This window comes from Acomys minous (assembly GCF_964271855.1).
Source record: "Acomys minous genome assembly, chromosome: 13".
NCBI lineage: Eukaryota > Metazoa > Chordata > Mammalia > Rodentia > Muridae > Acomys > Acomys minous.
The window spans coordinates 5,531,502-5,549,111 of NC_140495.1; the positions used below are offsets into that span (position 1 = coordinate 5,531,502).

Here is a 17,610-nt window from a genome sequence, read left to right on the forward strand (position 1 = left end):
GTGAGAAAATTGTCCAGTACTTCCTAACCCCTGAGAGGAATGGATCTGAGATGTGTGAGATCTTGGTGATCTAAGAAGACCAAGCACCACCACCCCAGCACTGTGGTCACAAGCATCCCTGCTGCCACAGGCTGTGGTCCCTGCTCATCAGAGCGCTCTCTCTTTCTTTCCCTTTTTTTGTTGTATTTCCTCACACCCATACAAGGCCTCCAGAGGTCACCCTCTGAGTAAAAGGGAAAATTCAGGAAATTTTAGGGTTTTTTTTCTCTGCTAATAATCTTTTAAACTTTACTTCATCTTGAATTAGGCTTTTCTTGGTTTTCATGTTTCAGAATCTTTTTTATAAGATTCACATGGGGCCTAGTAATTATTGCCCATGTGACAGAATGTGTGGGTTCCCTTGGTCACCCATCACTACCACCTCTAGACACAGTTAAAGCTGTTCCAGGTCACCTAAACCTGCAGTAGAACCTTAAAGCAGGAGGGGCATTTTGTTTCTGTCGCAGTGGCAGTCTGCTTTTCTGGCTAGCCTACAGAGCTACAAGGTGTCTCTATGCCCCGTTCTCATCCCCACACTCATGCTCAGCACATCCTGAGGCTTCATGATATCTTGTCAGCTTTCTGCTAGAATACAACCTACGATTCTCTCAGTCAAAGGTTTTATAGGTTATGGATCAATGGTAAAGAGCTCAGGCTGGTGCACACCCATTGTCCCCATGACCAGCAATGATAGCTATTGACTCATCCCTCTGGCCTTCTCAAGGACGCTATCCTCTAGTGACCTCAGCCTTTGTCTAGAGTTCATGGCTGACTAACTCATCACTGTCTTCCACGACCTGCTCAAAGGTGTACCTCAGGGTGCCCGTGTGCTGGGAACCAGGGCGAAGGTTTTCATTATAAGCTGATTCAGGTTCCATATGACCAAGCTCAGTGAGCCCAACGCTGCCCACAGGGAAAAGCTGCAAACTGCCAAATAGCTGTGGCCAGAGCAACTGGCTAGAGCTGGTCTGTCCTGCTTAGGGCCTGGCCTCTCTCACAGAGGTGCTTACATTGAAGGGCATCACAGGAGAGAGAAAGCAACAGTTCCCCTTTCTTTTGGACTCATGTCGTCTTCAAATCATTTGAATAAACCAATCGACTCTACAGAAGCTCACCCTATTCTTGGAAATCACAAGATGTCTGCAATCCCCTTGAATACAGCAGGGATAGATAGATACATATGGCAAAGTATTAGCTGACACAGGTGACCGTGTAGCGGAGAGCACGGAGTGCATTGTTAGCGACAGCAGTTACGACAAGCGGGGATCTGTTCGTACTTATTTTTCACAGCTACTGACACAAAATTGAAGTTGTATAGAACGTATGTGTGATGGAGATAACAGTTGTAGCTGCTCGGAGAGAGAGAGTCAGCCCACAAGAGAAAAGGGCTGGAACACAATGTAAGATAGATGCTCTCCAAGGTACGTATTTATGGCCACTGCTCGGCTGCACCAGCAACCTTCTTAGTCCAGGATGAGAGCCAGTTCTCTAGAAATTCCCAGGTCCTTACGAAGGTATGACCCCTGGAGGATCACTGCACGGCCCACGGCGCGAACCGAGTCAGTGCGCGCAGTAGATGGAAAACGGCTCCCTCTCAGGGGAGTTCTCCTCACCTTCTGCCACATGTTGATGAAGAAGAGTTCCCGGGACACATTGAAGGACACGTTGGCGTCATATGCGTCGTCCCCAAGGTTGGAGATGGAGATGTTTAGAGAAATATTCTTCACGGCCCCCAAAGCCAGGTGTGGGGTTTTCTCATCAACACTGCAAAGAAAAACCAACATCGGTGACTGTTCCCACGCTTGCAGCGTTGTGACAGGAGGTGTCGGGGGAAATGGCAGAACAAATGTGACACTCAGAGCCCCATTCAGCAGGCACACAGCCCTGGGCCATCAGCACCCATAGGCCATCAGCACCCATGGCCTCCCCTTTTTTTGTTTCTGTTCTGCCTAAAACAAGGGGTTCTACCTTTTTGAACTTACAAGACTGTTGCCCGGCTCACAGGAATCTCTATACAACAAAGCTGGAAAGACAATTTAAGAAGCTCTATGTGAAATTCCTTCATCTGGTTCTTTTGAGCAGACGCACTGTGTTTTTCTCATCGTGTGCTAGATGAGATGGTTAGGGTCAATTGTCCACATGACAGGAGCTAGAATTGCCTGGGCTGCGGCCTCTGGACATGCCCGTGTGGGGTGTTGACTGAGGTGGAAAGACACATCTTTATTGTGAGTGGATCTCTTCCCTGGACAGGGACTGCAGACTATGAAACAGAGAGGGGAGCACTCGCATTCATCTCTGCCTCGATGCAGATGCAATGATCTCTCTCTCCCTCCTTTCCCTCCCTCCTTTCTCTGGTTTTTCCAGACAGGGTTTCTCTGTGTAACCTTGGCTGTCCTGGACTCACTTTGTAGACCAGGCTGGCCTCGAACTCACGGAGATCTGCCTGCCTCTGCCTCCCAGGGCGCTGGGATTACAGGTGTGCTCCAAAGCACTGGGCTGACGACCCATCTCTCTTAAAGACCTGCTGCTGGGACTCCCAGCCACGACAGACCATAATGTAGAAGTGTAAGCCGAAACAAACCCTGTCTCCTTCAAGCTGCTCTGGCTAGAGCACTCTTAGCTGAACCACATGAAAAGGAGGCAAGGCACCAGAAACACTAGCATGTACCCTTAAGGAAATAGAAAATGCACACACTGACCGAACTCTGGTGCCCCTTATTTGGCCATGTCCCCTTGATGGGGAGGCCCAATGGCACTCGGAAGAAGGATAGCAGACTACCAAGAAGAAACTTGATACCCTAGCATCATATTCAAGGGGAGGAGGTCCCCCTCAGTCACAGTCATAGGGAAGGGGAATGGGGTGAAAGTGGGAGGGAGGGAGGAATGGGAGGATGCACGGAATGGGACAGCAATTGAGATGTAATAGGAATAATTTTATTTTTCAATAAAAATAATTTTTAAGAAAAGAAAAGAAAATGCACACACAAAGCAAACACACAACCAGCTGGAGAAACCTCGGAGGGCAGGGGTGATCTGGAAGAGCGGGCCTCAACGGGGAGGCAACTTCTCACCAGAAACTTGGGAGAAGGAGAACAGGATATGCAGAAGGAGGGTTTGCCAATGCGGGTCCCTGTGCTGGGTTCAGATCCGCCTTGTTCAAGGATGAGAAGGGAGGTCAGATGGGACTAAGCAGGCTGAGGGGAATGAGCTCAGAGAGGTAACGAGCAGGAAGCCGCCGGGTAGTGTAGGTCCCTGGGGGGGTCTCTGTGAAGACCTTGCTGTAGATGTGACACAGATGGGAGCCCCTGACCGCTAGGGGCCATGTCAGGAGGAGGCTCCTACTAGATGCAATGGAAATAGTCTGTGGAGCACTCTGGAGGGAGGAGGGGGAGGAGTCTCCTGCAATAAGTCAGGTGGAAGAAGGCGAAAGGTCAGGCTAGGCAGGGGCAGCCGATGTCCAGAGCAGAGCCACACTGGAGATGTGATTCTAAGGTTTTGCCAACAGACTTTTCTTATGAATTAGATGAGGGGTTTTAGGAGAGAACCGGCCAAGGGCAGCTTCAGGGCCCCGGGGAGTCAACAGCTGCATTTAGGGCTGCCATTCAGTGAGATGGGAAAGGCTGCGGGCAGAGGAGGCTTAGCAGAGTCCAGCAGATGCCTGCTGCATCTTATAGGACACACAGACAGCTTGATACATGAGCCGGGAGTTGGAGGAGGCGTTTGGGCGGCAGCTCTACATCTGGGATAAATCTGAAGGACGGGAGAGAGTGAGTGTGGAAGGAGGCAAACTTTCTCGTTTCGATCTAAACGGAAGAGGAGCTGGGTGTAGCTGGGCACGTAGGGAGAAAACCAGGGGAGATGGCACCGAATGGCCACGTGAGGCTTTTTCCAAGGGAGGACTGTCAGGCTTGCCTGGCATAGCAGAAAGGTCAAACTATCATAAAGAGTTAGAACTGATCATTGGCGTTAGTTACTTAGAATGTGGCTTTTAAGACTTTTTCCACTTCTGACTCTTCATGCCTCTCCTAGTTTAATTTCCACTGCTCTGATAAAAATATCCCCGATGAGCTGGGCATGGTGGCGCACGCCTTTAATCCCAGCACTCGGGAGGCAGAGGCAGGTGGATCACTCTAAGTTTGAGGCCAGCCTGGTCTACAAAGGGAGTCCAGGACAGCCAAGGCTACACAGAGAAACCCTGTCTCAAAAAAAAAAAAAACCAACCAAACAAACAAAAAATATCCCAGATGAAGCCACTTATAGGACCAAGGGTCTGTTGCAGATCACAATTTTAGGTTATAGGCAGAAAACGGTAAAGCAGTCAGATGCAGTCAACAATCGCTTAAAAGATGGGAGTTATTGTGGTACATTTGCACACGCGTGCACAATGAGCGAGCCCGTGACAGGGAGCCTGGTGAGCACGTGGAAAGGCCGCGGCTGCATAGCTGAGTGTGAGTGGAGAGCTCTACTCCTCCTCCGTAGCAGTCTGTATTTGGCATTGGAAATGAAATCGAGTCAAGGACAGGGAGAGGAAGGAGACGATGTTTGGGGGTGTGGCGATGGCAGGGAGAGCAGGGGCTGGCCTTGGCCGGGGATGATAATGATGGGGATGAAGGGATGATAGAGATGGGTACCAAGTCATGCAAGTCCCGGGCAATAATGCAGTCACTCCAGCGGCCAATCTGCAACTGGCCAACTGGCTAGTGGAAGATGTGGAAAAGCCTGCGAGGCCTTGTACAACGGACGGTTGTTGCTTTTGGCTGATTGGCTCAGCAGACCCCGTGGCAGATGTGGAGGCTGCAGATGGGTACCTGAGTCAGCAGAGCCCCATCACCCAAGGGTGTTCCAGTGGCCTCACTTTGGTGACTGATGTTCCCAGTCACAGCTCTGGATGTGAGGGTTTCACAGGAACAGCTGTGATCATCTGAGGGGGGCGGCAGAGGGTTCTAAGACCCAGAGCTGCTTCCTTGAGCTATAGCCTCCTTTGTTTCCTAGTGAACATTTTTTTTGTCCCCGCCCACCCTCTTTGAAGCCTCATCTGAACCAGCTTGTATCTTTCTAATAAATTAGATTTACATTAACTGGCATGTTTTGTGGTCTGCGGCAATTAACATAGCTAATACAGCGTGCAAGAGAAGAGGTCTATCAAACACTCAACGGGGGAAGGGACCGTCTTCGTCCATCTGCAGAAAGAAGCCCCCACGCTCTAGCATGTCTGGCACACCAACAAGAAAAACATGCGCAACAAGAAATCCAATGGCCTTGCTTTGGAAGCAAGAACTCCGAGCATCCAAACAAGATGTGAAAAATTAGCTTAGAGAAGAGCTACGGATTCTTGAACGGTCTCCAGTGAATTAAGACCTCGACCTCAAGCTATTGTGGCAATGATTTATTATTGTTGGCCGCTCTGGTTTTAAACAATTGATGGGTTATTCCTGTCCCCGTTTGCTTTTGTAACATGAAAGGAGAATTGTCAGACCTTGACTTATGAGGCAGCACTAACCCAGCGTTATCAAGAGAAGGGCCTGCACACACGCTCACAGATGGCCAGTCACCTCAGAGTGACCGGTTTATGTGGAATATTAGACAGAGAGACCACATAGGTAGGCACAGCGCCACAGGCTAGAGGCCTGCCACCTCTTTTCAGTGTCGCAGTCCACAAGACGAGTCTTTTTCTCTCATGTGTAAATGCCAAGGAGCCAGGCCAAGGATGCCTGAACTCTTGCCAGACCCCACAGCACAGGCCTCTGCCACTTCATCATGCAGGAAGGTCACTGCTGGGTTTTCATAGCGTGGCTCTGTGGTTAAGGGAAGCCAGGCACCTTCCAGGGTAGAATGTGAGCTCGAAACTTTTTAAAAGAAACCTCAAAGTTGTTTTCATTCTTTCTCTAAAGCTAAAACTCTATAACTAAAACAGTAGGTTGCTTCTTCCCAAGTTATTCTTAGGAATGAAAAGAAAATGCAGTTTGCCGGCCTGGGACCCATCCTGTCAGGCGCACTTTGCTGGCGCGGGACTGGCACTGTCAAGCAAGCCTTTCTGAAAGCTCACAGGAGCCCATGAGAGCGCTGCTTTTGGAGATGAGGAAATGGTGAAGTAGAGAGGTCTGGGGGCCGGGTAAGAACTGAGGGTATCACATGCCTGCAAAGCCCACTCCTTTCCACTGCCACCCACGTCCTTAGTCCCCCATCTGCCATGGTGCCAGAGGTCCTTCCTGATCTCCCTGTGTGAATGACAAATGTCCCTACTGTGAACTCAGCAGCCTCATGAATTGTCATCAGCTCTTCTCAGAACTTTACCAAGGTGGCTACACACTAATTTTTTAAAAATTAATTTTAAAGAATTTTCATACATAATATAAAATGAAACCAACTCCCTTACCCAACTTCATATCCTTTCTCTGACAACTCACCGTCTTAGTTACTTTTCTATTGCTGTGACAAAACACCACAACCAAGGCAACTTATGAAAGAAAGCATTTAAGTGGGGCTCACAGTGTCAGAGGGCTAGAGTCCATGACCACTGTGACAGGGAGGATGGTGGCAGGCAGGCAGGCACTAGACCATTAGCTGAGAGCTCATATGTAATTCACAGTCACAAGGCAGAGAGGGAGAGAGAGAGACAGAGAGAGAGATAGACAGACAGAGAGGCAGAGACAGAGACAGAGACACAGAGAGACACAGAGAGAGACAGAGAGAGAGAGGGACAGAGAGAGAGACAGAGACAGAGAGAGACAGACAGAGACAGAGACAGAGAGACAGAGAGAGACAGAGACAGAGAGAGACAGAGACAGAGACAGAAACAGAGACAGAGAGAGACAGAGAGAGACAGAGACAGAGAGAGACAGAGACAGAGACAGAAACAGAGACAGAGAGAGACAGAGACAGAGAGAGACAGAGACAGAAACAGAGACAGAGAGAGACAGAGAGAGAGACAGAGACAGAGAGAGACAGAGACAGAAACAGAGACAGAGAGAGACAGAGAAACAGAGACAGAGAGAGACAGAGACACAGAGAGGCTAACTTGGAACAGTGTGGGCTTTTGAAACCTCAAAGCCCATCCAGCCACATACTCCTACCCAAAAGTCCACACCTCCCAATCCTTCCCAAACACTTCCAACAACTGAGGAGCAAACATTCAAATATATGAATCTATGGGGACCACATGCATCAAACCAACACACCCACTGAGCCCACTTAGCACTGCCCTTACGTGACATGGCTGTGGCACTGAGGATTTCACACAAGCTGTGGTTACCCCAACAAGGTCAACCCAGCACAGGTTGGGGAGGTTCTCTCCAGGCCACACCCCTTTCTTAGGAGCTATTGGCAGTCAGTAGCTAGCTTTTGGGGGAGGTAGAATTATTCTTTTTGTATGTGTGGTGACTGGATGATCTTGCATACTGCTTTGGGACAAGGGGCCTGTTCCCACCACAGGGACTAACAGTAGGGGCCAGGAGTCTTTGTTTTGTTTTGCTCATTACCGAGCTCCCAGGGGCAGGATTGGTTCCTTCACCAAGTTTCAAGGGAACATAGCTTCCTGACAAGTAGGAAGACTGTTCTTCAACAAATAACATGAAATGTCTGACACCAAAATGCTTGGTCGTTTAACCCTTTGGTGGGATGTCAGAGGCTGGCCTCTCCTAGAGGAGTTCTACGAGCACACCCGCCACCCCCCAAATTGAGTAGCAGACAAGTACCCCAACATCTCCATGGCAGACTGTCAGCTCGACCATCACATTTCCCAGAGGGAGACGCTGAGTCTGAGAGAGGACCGCTCAGCTGAGGTCAGCCAGCCATGCCAGGTCTGAGCTGGAGCTAGTGTCAAATGTCCTTAGCCGTCCACGCCGTGCCTCTCATATAATAAACCCCACCAGGATGGGTCTGGCAAGAAAGGTTCTTTTAATGACATCTGAACAGAGCAGAGCTCTGGGAAGACCCGCTTCTCAGACAGGCCTGCCAAGAGCTTAAAACAATCGTGTACAGTTTGTGCGCCAGACATTCCACGGGTGCTTGTTTATTTATTGAAGAACAATCTTTCTAATTTTCAAGGAATTTTATCCTCTGATAAATTTCCCCATTAATTCTAATTTGCTTGTGCAGCCTTTTAAGTAGGTCACGTTCCTTTGTACGTGGCTCCCTTTGCTGTACTTTCATATGAAAGGCATCATTAATAGTCACCAGAAGATTTAAACTGTACTGTGTCTATAGTGCCCATTTTCTAGCACTTTCGTATCTTGATGGACACATTATTTTTTCATTAAAAATTCCTCTCTAATATATCTTTGTACTGTTTGCTCTGTGTGGGTATTTTGCCTGCGTGTATGTTTGTGTACTACATGCAGGCCTAGTGTCCACGGAGGCCAGAGAAGTGCGTCAGACTCTTTGGAACTAGAGTTACAGACAGTTGTGACCTAGTGGTATAGACATAAGGTTGTTGTGTGATTCAAATGCTGATTTCTGCACCCCTGCCCCCATATCTGGCTGCAATCCTTGTTCTGAGAATCTCCTATCTCAATATCATGTAAACACTGTTCCTCAGTTGGCCTGTGAATTGCCAATAAAGCAGCTTACAGCCAATTGCTGAGCAGGGGAGAGAATAGGGCTGGACTTCCTGCCAGCCAGGGGAGGAGGAGTTAGAGAAGGAAGTAGGGGATTCAACCACAGGAGAGGTCCAAGAAACGTCAGAAGGAGCTGGAACTCTTGGAAAGCTGGAAAGCTACAGAGTGCAAGTATCTCTGGCATATAAGCTGGGAGGAAACCAAATTAGCTTAGAGGGCTAAGAATAGATTAGTAACTGCTCAGTTCTTGTGCTGTGCAGCTTGTTAAAATAGTATACTAGAGTCTCAATTATTTGAGGGATAGCCAGGTTAAGAGAAAAACCGAGAAACAAACACAGTTATAGAAAAATAGTTTTAACAATGTGGGTACAGGGAATTGAACCTGGGACCTCTGGAAGGTCAGTCAGTGTTCTCTGGAGTGCCACTAACACATGTTAAAGCAGTCACTTTTGAATGCATTGTGGGGTTCCTAACTCTTTAGCATTAGTTTACTTACTGTTAGGTGTTACTGGTAACCGACTGGGGGTTGTGTGAGGCCCAAGCTCTCTGCTGATTTTATTCTCTGGCCTCACTCCCTCCACACAGCACAGTGACTACCACACTTCCTTATTGGATAAACTTGATGCATCTTGTCAATGATGCTGAATTCTCATGGGAAGAGAACAACCCGCTGCCATAGATTCAACAGGAAGAAACTAAAGTGGTCGAAGAACTTTCACTGATTGATTTTTTTCCCTCACTGGATTTAAAAAAAAAAAAAGGATTTATCTATTATTATGTAATACAGTAGTGCTCTGCCTGCATGTACACCTGCAGGCCAGAAGAGGGCACCAGATCTCAGTATAGATGGTTGTGAGCCACCACGTGGTTGCTGGGAATTGAACTCAGGACCTCTGGAGGAGCAGTCAGTGCTCTTAACCGCTGAGCCATCTCTCTAGCACTGCCCCCCGCCTGGATATTTTTAAAAGTTCCTAAAGATCTAACTTTAGCGGTATCAGCTTCTTGACATAAAATACGCTTTCCTTTTGTTGCTGGCATCACCTGGCCTAAGTGAAGGATGCTAACTATGCAACCACTGATTAAGTGCATCCAAGTCAATTGAGTCCAGCAAAACTATTGCTGAAAGAATTTTCCAATCACAATGATAGGAAAAGTAAAGCAAATCAGACTGATTACGTAAAAAAAAAAAAAAAAAAAAAAGGGAGGCAGAGGCAGGCGGGTCACTGTGAGTTCGAGACCAGCCTGGTCTACAAAGCAAGTCTAAGACAGCCAAGGCTACACAGAGAAACCTTGTCTCAAAAAACCAAACCAAACCAAACCAAAACAACAACAAAACAAACAAAAACAAAACAACAACAACAAAAAGCACAACAGATTGAAGATGTGGCTGAGTGAAGAAGTGCTTGCTTAGCATTTGTAAAGCTCCAGGTTTAATCCTAGCACCAAAAAGAAAAGTTATAGTGATAACGCTTATCTCTTCAAAACTCACTTGTAAATTATCAAGTGGGGTGGGCAGGGAGGGAGAGCTGAAAGGAGCTGGGGGGAGGGGAAGGAAAATGACCAAAATACGTTGCATGAAAGATTTACAGAATAAATTCAGTGGCCTTGTGAGTATTGAGAAATGCCAAAGAAGAGAAGGCTCCATGTGAATTTTCCCACTAAGTTTTTCTTTCTAATTTTACCTAAATCTGGTGTTCAAGGCTTACCTGCCAGCCAAGTGAGTGTCCTTTGTCATTTGTCACCTGTGATATGTTGGGGATAATCAGTGAGGCATGGGGCCTCTGGAGAACAGGAAAAGCCAGACTACTCTAGGAGACTGGGAGACAGCTTGAGATGTTTCAGGAGAGAGCTCCAAAACCCACACAAAGAGGGTGACACAGAGGAGGACCAGGCAACGGACGAGGGCTCTGACATCAAGCCAGTGACCTCTCTGGGCACCTGGAACCTAAACATTCCAGAACCGTGGAAAACACAAGCCTTGGAGTTATGTCATCTGGGATAAGGAATATCTGTGCCCTGATTCCAGGCAGCTGCTGGCTGAGGGCTGTTGTAGCAATGGGAGGTGGCACCCACTCCAAGCACCTCCGATGAGCAGAAGAGATTTAGTTGCTTTATCCCAGGACTGAGGCCAGGGATAAAAGGGATCTAGATAGCAAGTTTCTCCACCTGCTACAAGGTCCTCTACTATCAACAGGAAGTAGCCCAGTGAGTGACATCTGCCAGTAGAAAGGGACGTCCACCAGTTAATCCTGTTACTTATGAAAAACACATGTTGCTTCTGCATAACATATAACCTCACCTTTGTGGTCCATGGTGGTTTCTACAAGGGTGTCTCCCAGGTACCACAGTTTCAGTCTCTTTGCTGTGTATTAAGGTGTGTGGGTGCACATGTGTGTGCTTGTGGGGGCTGTGGTCAGAGGTGAACCTCAGATGGCATTTCTCAGGAGTTATCCACCCTGTCTGTTGAGACAGACTCTCCTACTGGCCTAGAATTCACTGGTGGTAAGTAAGCTGGGCTGGCTGGCTGGCTGGTCAAGTCTATAGCTAAGGTGGTCATCCATGGTCAAGTCTATAGCTAAGGTGGTCATCTGCGGTCAAGTCTATAGCTAAGGTGGTCATCCAAGGTCAAGTCTATAGCTAAGGTGGTCATCCAAGGTCAAGTTTATAGCTAAGGTGGTCATCCATGGTCAAGTTTATAGCTAAGGTGGTCATCTATGGTCAAGTCTATAGCTAAGGTGGTCATCCATGGTCAAGTCTATAGCTAAGGTGGTCATCCATGGTCAAGTCTATAGCTAAGATGGTCATCCGCGGTCAAGTCTATAAGCATAGATCAATTATTCCCGAGTTCCCTTGATTCCTCAGGGAAGCATTTTTACTCCAAGTCACATTTTGGATCCCTCCTCTAGAACACTGGCAACTGCTCATTACAGAAAATTACTTATCTCTTACTATCAACACAAAAACCCACCCTCAGACCTGTAACATTTCTATACATCAAGAGTAAAAAAAAGCTGCCAACATCGGCCTTTAGTGGTGAGATGCCAGGCTAAGTGAACTTATCAAATACTCTACAGATGAGAGTAGGATGAAGAAGACCAGGACATTGGAGGTAAATGACAAAAGGCTGTCTCCAGAAAAGAGGGAGGAAAGTGCATCCATGTTTATGGGCATGTATTATGAGATCAAACTATAGAGAACCTAGAACTCTCAAAGCTAACAGGGGTGTCAGGGTCATTGAGACTAATATCTTCCTTTTACAGTTAGAGGCACTGTAGACTAAGTAAGGCGAGTGGCTTGTTGACTCATTCGATAGCTAATGGTGATACTACTTGACTGCTTCCAAGTGAGTACTAGGATTCAAATCCTCATCTGTTACAAGTCCACACAGAGAAACAGAGCCTATGCCTGCTATCGCTAGACAGAACTAAACCAGAAACTAGCAGCAGGCATGGTGGGTATACACTAGCATCACTTGCACTCACAAGGTGGAGGCAGGGGCACCATTGTTGAAGGGCATTCTCAGCTAGCTGGCAAATTTGAAGCCAGCTTGGGACGCACGATACCCTGTCTCAGAAATAAAAACAAACAAACAAACAAAAGATTCAAAAACAAACCCAGGAACTAGGTACAAAATCACGAGGACCAGAAAAGTAAACAGAGGAAAGCACTAACACCAGGGCTTACAAGCGCCACCATCCTAGGGCTGGGAAGAGAAAGGGCCTTGTGTCAGTTTCTTTGTATCAGTGCAATAACATACATGCCAAGACCAAAAACAACTTGCGCACTTATTTCCGCTATGGCTCCAGAGGAGAGTCCTTAGTGGCAGGGGAGGCATGGCAACAGGAACTGGAAGTGGAGCTATCATGTCTCAACCTCACATTGGAAGCTGAAAGAGCAACAGCTGGAAATAGGATACGACCATAATCCCCAAAGCCTGACCCTGGTGCAAGGCGCCACCTCCTAAAGGCTCTATAACCCTCCAAGCAGTGCCACGAGCTGGGGGTCTAAGTGTTCAAATACATAAGCCTGTGGGGGGACACTTCACATGCAAGCCACAACATGGGTGGCTGGAGGCAGAACTTCCCTGTCAGAGTCCATGCATTCGTGTGTTTATTTTCACGCTTTACTTAATGGCCTCAAGGAAAACATCAATACTTGGTCCTATAATGATAACCATTTTATTAACATATATTATTACAATTATTCTACTTTATTGCTAGCAACTTTGCTGCACCCAATTTGTATATATAGAAAGAAAAGACAGTTTATGTGATGGCTGTTCTTGGTTGTCAACTTGACCGCATCTGGAGCTAACTGAAGTGGAAATGGCTGGGCACACCTGTGAGGGACTTTTCCTGACTGAATCGTTTGAAGTGGGAAGTCCCACCTTAAATCCAGATCTTTCGAGGAGGGATGAGGCCCACCTCAGATCTGGGCCACGCCTTCTAGTGCGGCATGTATATAAAGGGCTTGGAAGAAGAAAGCCTTTCCTCTTTGCCTGTTTGCCTTCACTCTTGCTGGCAATGCCATTCCTCCACTGGCATTAGAAGCTGCTTCCTTGGGATTCTGGAACGTACTGAAGACCAGCTGAGACACCCAGACTTGTGTACGGAACAAGGATGGGATTCTTAGACCTTCCGCAGGAGACAGCATGGTTGGACTGGTGGGGCCACAAAACTCTAAGTCACTCTAATAAATCACACGTGTATTTATCCTATCAGTCCTGTTTCTCTAGAGAACCCTCGGGCAGTTTATATGGCTTAAATTTTATTATGGTTTCAGGCATAGTTTTGGGACATATTTTCCAAAGATAACGGAGGGTGACTACAGCTTTTATATTTATGACTTTGGTTGGTTTTGTTTGTTTGTTTGTTTAGTTGTTTAGTTTAGTTGTTTTGTTTTTGAGGCAGGGTTTCTTTGTATAGTCCTAGATGTCCTGGAACTCACTCTGTAGACCGGGCTGGCCTCGAACTCAGAGATCCACCTTCCTCTGCCTCTTGAATGTCGGGATTAAAGGAGTGCACCACCACCACCTGACCATGTTTATGATTTTTATATCCTCAACAATGCATAAATCCAAGCCACTATCATTAGATTGAGTATACTGCGTACATATGTAAGCGCTAACTTTCTCCAGCACCAGGCTAGCTGATCGGGCTGAGCTGTGCATCTGGCCATGCTCTACAAATCCTTCCCAGTCTCGAGGAGCAGACCCTCATGGTAATTAGCTCCAGTCAGAGACTGGGGGCTCCAGAAGGCACCGCCCTGATGCTTAGCAGGGAGTCAGGGGGATGGCTCCTAAGAATCTGGGCTGAAAATCCATTTGTACAAAGGTAGAAATGCACTCATCTGGGCCAGTGTTACATTCATACAGTAAAAGTAAAATACTCAGAAGAATTTACCTGAAACAGTGGTTTCTCCATCAGGCTCAGAGTACAGCCCGTCCATGTTACTTAAAAAGTAATGTGCTCATGGCCCTGATGATTCTGGCCCTAGTACCAGCTAGGACTTCCACCAACAACCTTGTTTCTTCTAATGAGGAAACACTGCAAGCCAGAGGACCCACCCCCACCCTGGCCCCTGGCCCCTCCAGGTGGCTCAAGAGCTTCCTGTCCCATCCCTGCGACTGCTAAAAGAAACGTCAGTTCTCTGATAACAAAGGAATTCCGAGCCTCATCAGCCTTTACCTCGGGAGTTTCCGGAATCATGAAGTCTTGGGAACATCTGGAATGAATCAGGCTCATTCTCCGTAACAACTGGATTAAGGACTAAAATCCTCTGGTGGGGGGAGGGGGCAAAGGCAGAGGAGTTCCCAAGATCTGGCTGCTTGAAGGTTTGATGCCATGAGGGAAGAGGGGCCTGTGTAGGGGTGCTTGCCTTGGCCCAGCCGAAGGCCTGTGGCCGCACCACACTGTGTCACACACACCTGTGATGCTTGAGTCAGCATGCCAGCCTGATGACTGAGGAGATCACAGCCCCCGTGACAAGTCACTCTCTAGTGCACGATGTTTCCCAATGGGTGACACCAAAGGAGACAGGTTTTAAAAAAAACATACACACACACACACACACACACACACACACACACACATATCCCGAGATGGCAAGTTTTCCTAATTGTACACCTTCCTGCTAAGAAGGCAGGCAGCCACAGGGGAGCAGGAACCACAAGCTCTTTCCCCCCTGGTCCCTGGGTCTATAAGGCCCTGCAGGTGTGAGTAGGCACATGTTATGCAGCTGTAGCCACATAGGCAGCCCACACGTGTCCACGGTGTGGCTGCCCACACATGCCACCATAGCCTGAGTTTTCTTAAGTTCACGGATGCTCTGACGGACTTCCCTGGGTCCTTACTGAGCAGAGAGCAGGGGATGACCATAGGTGTCACACCATAGGTGCTGCTGGCAGCCACAGGGAGAGACTGCGGCTTTTACGTTTGGCTATCCGTTTCTAAGCATTGCTCTAGGCTTCAAAAGAAGGCCCACTTCTAGATGTTTCAATAGTGTGGCTGCCTCACAGCAAACCAGAACACGCTTGTCTCACACGCAGGGGGAACCTCTAGGACATATTTCTAACCTGGTTTTGTGCTGCTGCTTCCTGTTGACAGCATGGTGACACAAAGGGACCCTTCTCAAAATGGTGCGTGAAGTGGAAAGTGGGATAATGAAGAAATCAAGTACACGGAAATAGGTGACCATCATACTGAACGGACGTGCGATCTAGTGACGTTCTGCTTCCTAAAACAGCAGTAAATAATAAGAAGTGGACTTGACAACAACCACAACTCTGAGGTAGGGACAAGTGACATTTCAAACTATCTATGGTATTATCTAAAAGCATCTGCCCTTTACGTGTGTGACAAGGTCACAGGTCCTGCTCATGCCACTGTGGCTTGCTGCCACATCCATATTTGGATAGAGTACTAACTTTCTCTTTGAAGCTAATGAAAATCAAGATGCAACTGTCTTCCTGTCTAAGCTCACAGATCCCATGGATTCCAACTCAGATCACCAGCATGGCACGGATGAGACAGCTCCTGTTCCATGGGACGTGCCCGTGTGGGGACTGGCTTTAGGATGGAGAGGGGAAGCTGTAATGCAGGGTGAGGAGGTGGAGAGGGCATGCCCAGCCTTGGATGCCAGGATGAAAGAAAGATGAGAGGGGAATTATAAAAAGACATGTAATAAGGAATTGGCAACTAGAGCTGACCTCCCTCACTGCCATTTGACCACTCTTGCTCATTAACAGCAAGCCGGGTTCTCCCTGAATCCCGGGAGGGCCGACGAGTGGCACGGGTGAGCATTCTCTCCTCCTGGGCTTGGTCAGTCAGATGGTCTTTATGCTTCCACACCAGAAGGAAAATAGGAAAATCTTTTTTTCAAATGTGTTCCTTTCTCCCCCTTGAAGAAAAGTAGGTGTTAACTGACACAACACTATTTCCCCCTTGTTCAAACCTCATCACCACACAGCTTTCTGAAAAAAGAAAATGTCTGGGTCTTGAGGCAAGGCTGATGGTTCTAAGTGAGCAGCTGTGCTTCTCTCATGGTGGGAGATATTTGGTTGCCCTGAGTAGGCATGTTTTATAGTGGGAGCATCTCCCACAGGATGGCCCTCTTCCTGTATCCTCTGGATGGGGTGGTCCTGGGAATAAGCATCAGGAGACAATCCCCAAGATCCAAGTTCTACAAACCAACTTGATGGAGCCCTTGCCTCACATCACTCCACATCCATGAAATTCTAAGACAATGAGCCCAAGCAGCTGGCCCACGGCTCATGTCTGATAAGTCCCTCCATTTAGATTTCATTTGGAAATTCAGAGTTCTACAAAGGACTTTTCCTGCCTATCCAGGAGAGGAAAGAATAGACAGAGCAGACACAATGGGTAACTTCTAAGCATCTCAGCGCAGGCTCTGAGGATGTAGAACGGGTGTCTCAGTGACTGGATGGTTTTGTGGGAACCAGCAGTACAGCCTGAGCAGGGTTATGATCCTAGGTCTTGGTCTAGCTCAGAGGAACATGTGCAATAGCAGCCGTACTAACTAGTTAATGTTCACCAAGGGGCTGGACTTCTGCACACCACACATTGCCCATTGCTTAAGCATTGGGGGAGGAGTAACTACTTAGGCAGGAGGCCACAGTGACTCTCTGAACCTGAAGAGGGCAGTTATTAGCTCAACATGGCAGTATGTTCTATTCACTGGCACAGGAGGGACTCGGGTGTGGTGCCAACAGCATCCACCCAGCTCTCCATGCTCAGATTGAGACCACCTGGAAGGAGGTCAAGGACAAAGGCTCATAAAATCCGGAAGGCTTCTAATGTGGTCCCCGCCCTCCTGAAGAAATGAACTGTGATTTATGGGCATTCCGCGTTTTAACCAAGTTTCACCTTTGGCTCATAGGGAGGGGTGGTACAGCCACTGACCGCTGGGGACAAAAAGAAAGCATAATGCCTCCTCATGTGCAGCAGTTTATGAAAACAAGCAGGGCGTCTTCATCTACCTCTGGTTACACCAGGTGGCTCAGCTCAAACTTGGGGGAAGGGTGGATAGAGGGTTAGAGAAGGGGGAGGGAGAGAGAGAGGGGGGGGGAGGGAGAGAGAGAGGGAGAGAGAGAGAGAGAGAGAGAGGCAGAGAAGAAGAGAGTGCACGTTTGCAGAATCAAAGTAACGTCACACCTTCCTTATTTGGCTCTTGGTGGAGTCTAGTGCTTACTGGCAAAGATCTTAATGAAGACACAGCCAAGATGGAAAGATGTGAAGGCTCTAGTGGCACCATTCTCTTGATATGTTCCTTGCTTGGGTCCAGTTATTAGGACAATGGCCCCTGTCATTGAAACTCTGCTGGAGAGTCTCTGACACAGGAACCTCCCATGGCTGGCTGTATTTGAAAGCTCAGGAAAATACCACCACATTGAATTTTATTAGGCTACTATCATTGAGGGACTCTCAGGGGAGATGGGTGGTTCAGTGTGTGCATGCTCTCGACCTTGCTGCGGCCGCTATGGTTACAGCCTCAGCCT

The 17,610-nt window shown here is 47.9% G+C and overlaps 1 protein-coding gene across 2 annotated transcripts in view; it reads right to left on the reverse strand.

Moving 5' to 3' along the window:
* Positions 1 to 17,610, reverse strand: part of ITGA9 (integrin subunit alpha 9) — a 316,744-nt gene that overhangs the window by 97,742 nt on the left and 201,392 nt on the right. For both annotated transcript variants that reach the window (XM_084754233.1, XM_084754234.1), the window contains exon 18: positions 1,653 to 1,803. In XM_084754233.1, the coding sequence (XP_084610359.1) occupies positions 1,653 to 1,803 (151 nt within the window). The remainder of the gene's footprint in view (positions 1 to 1,652; positions 1,804 to 17,610) is intronic.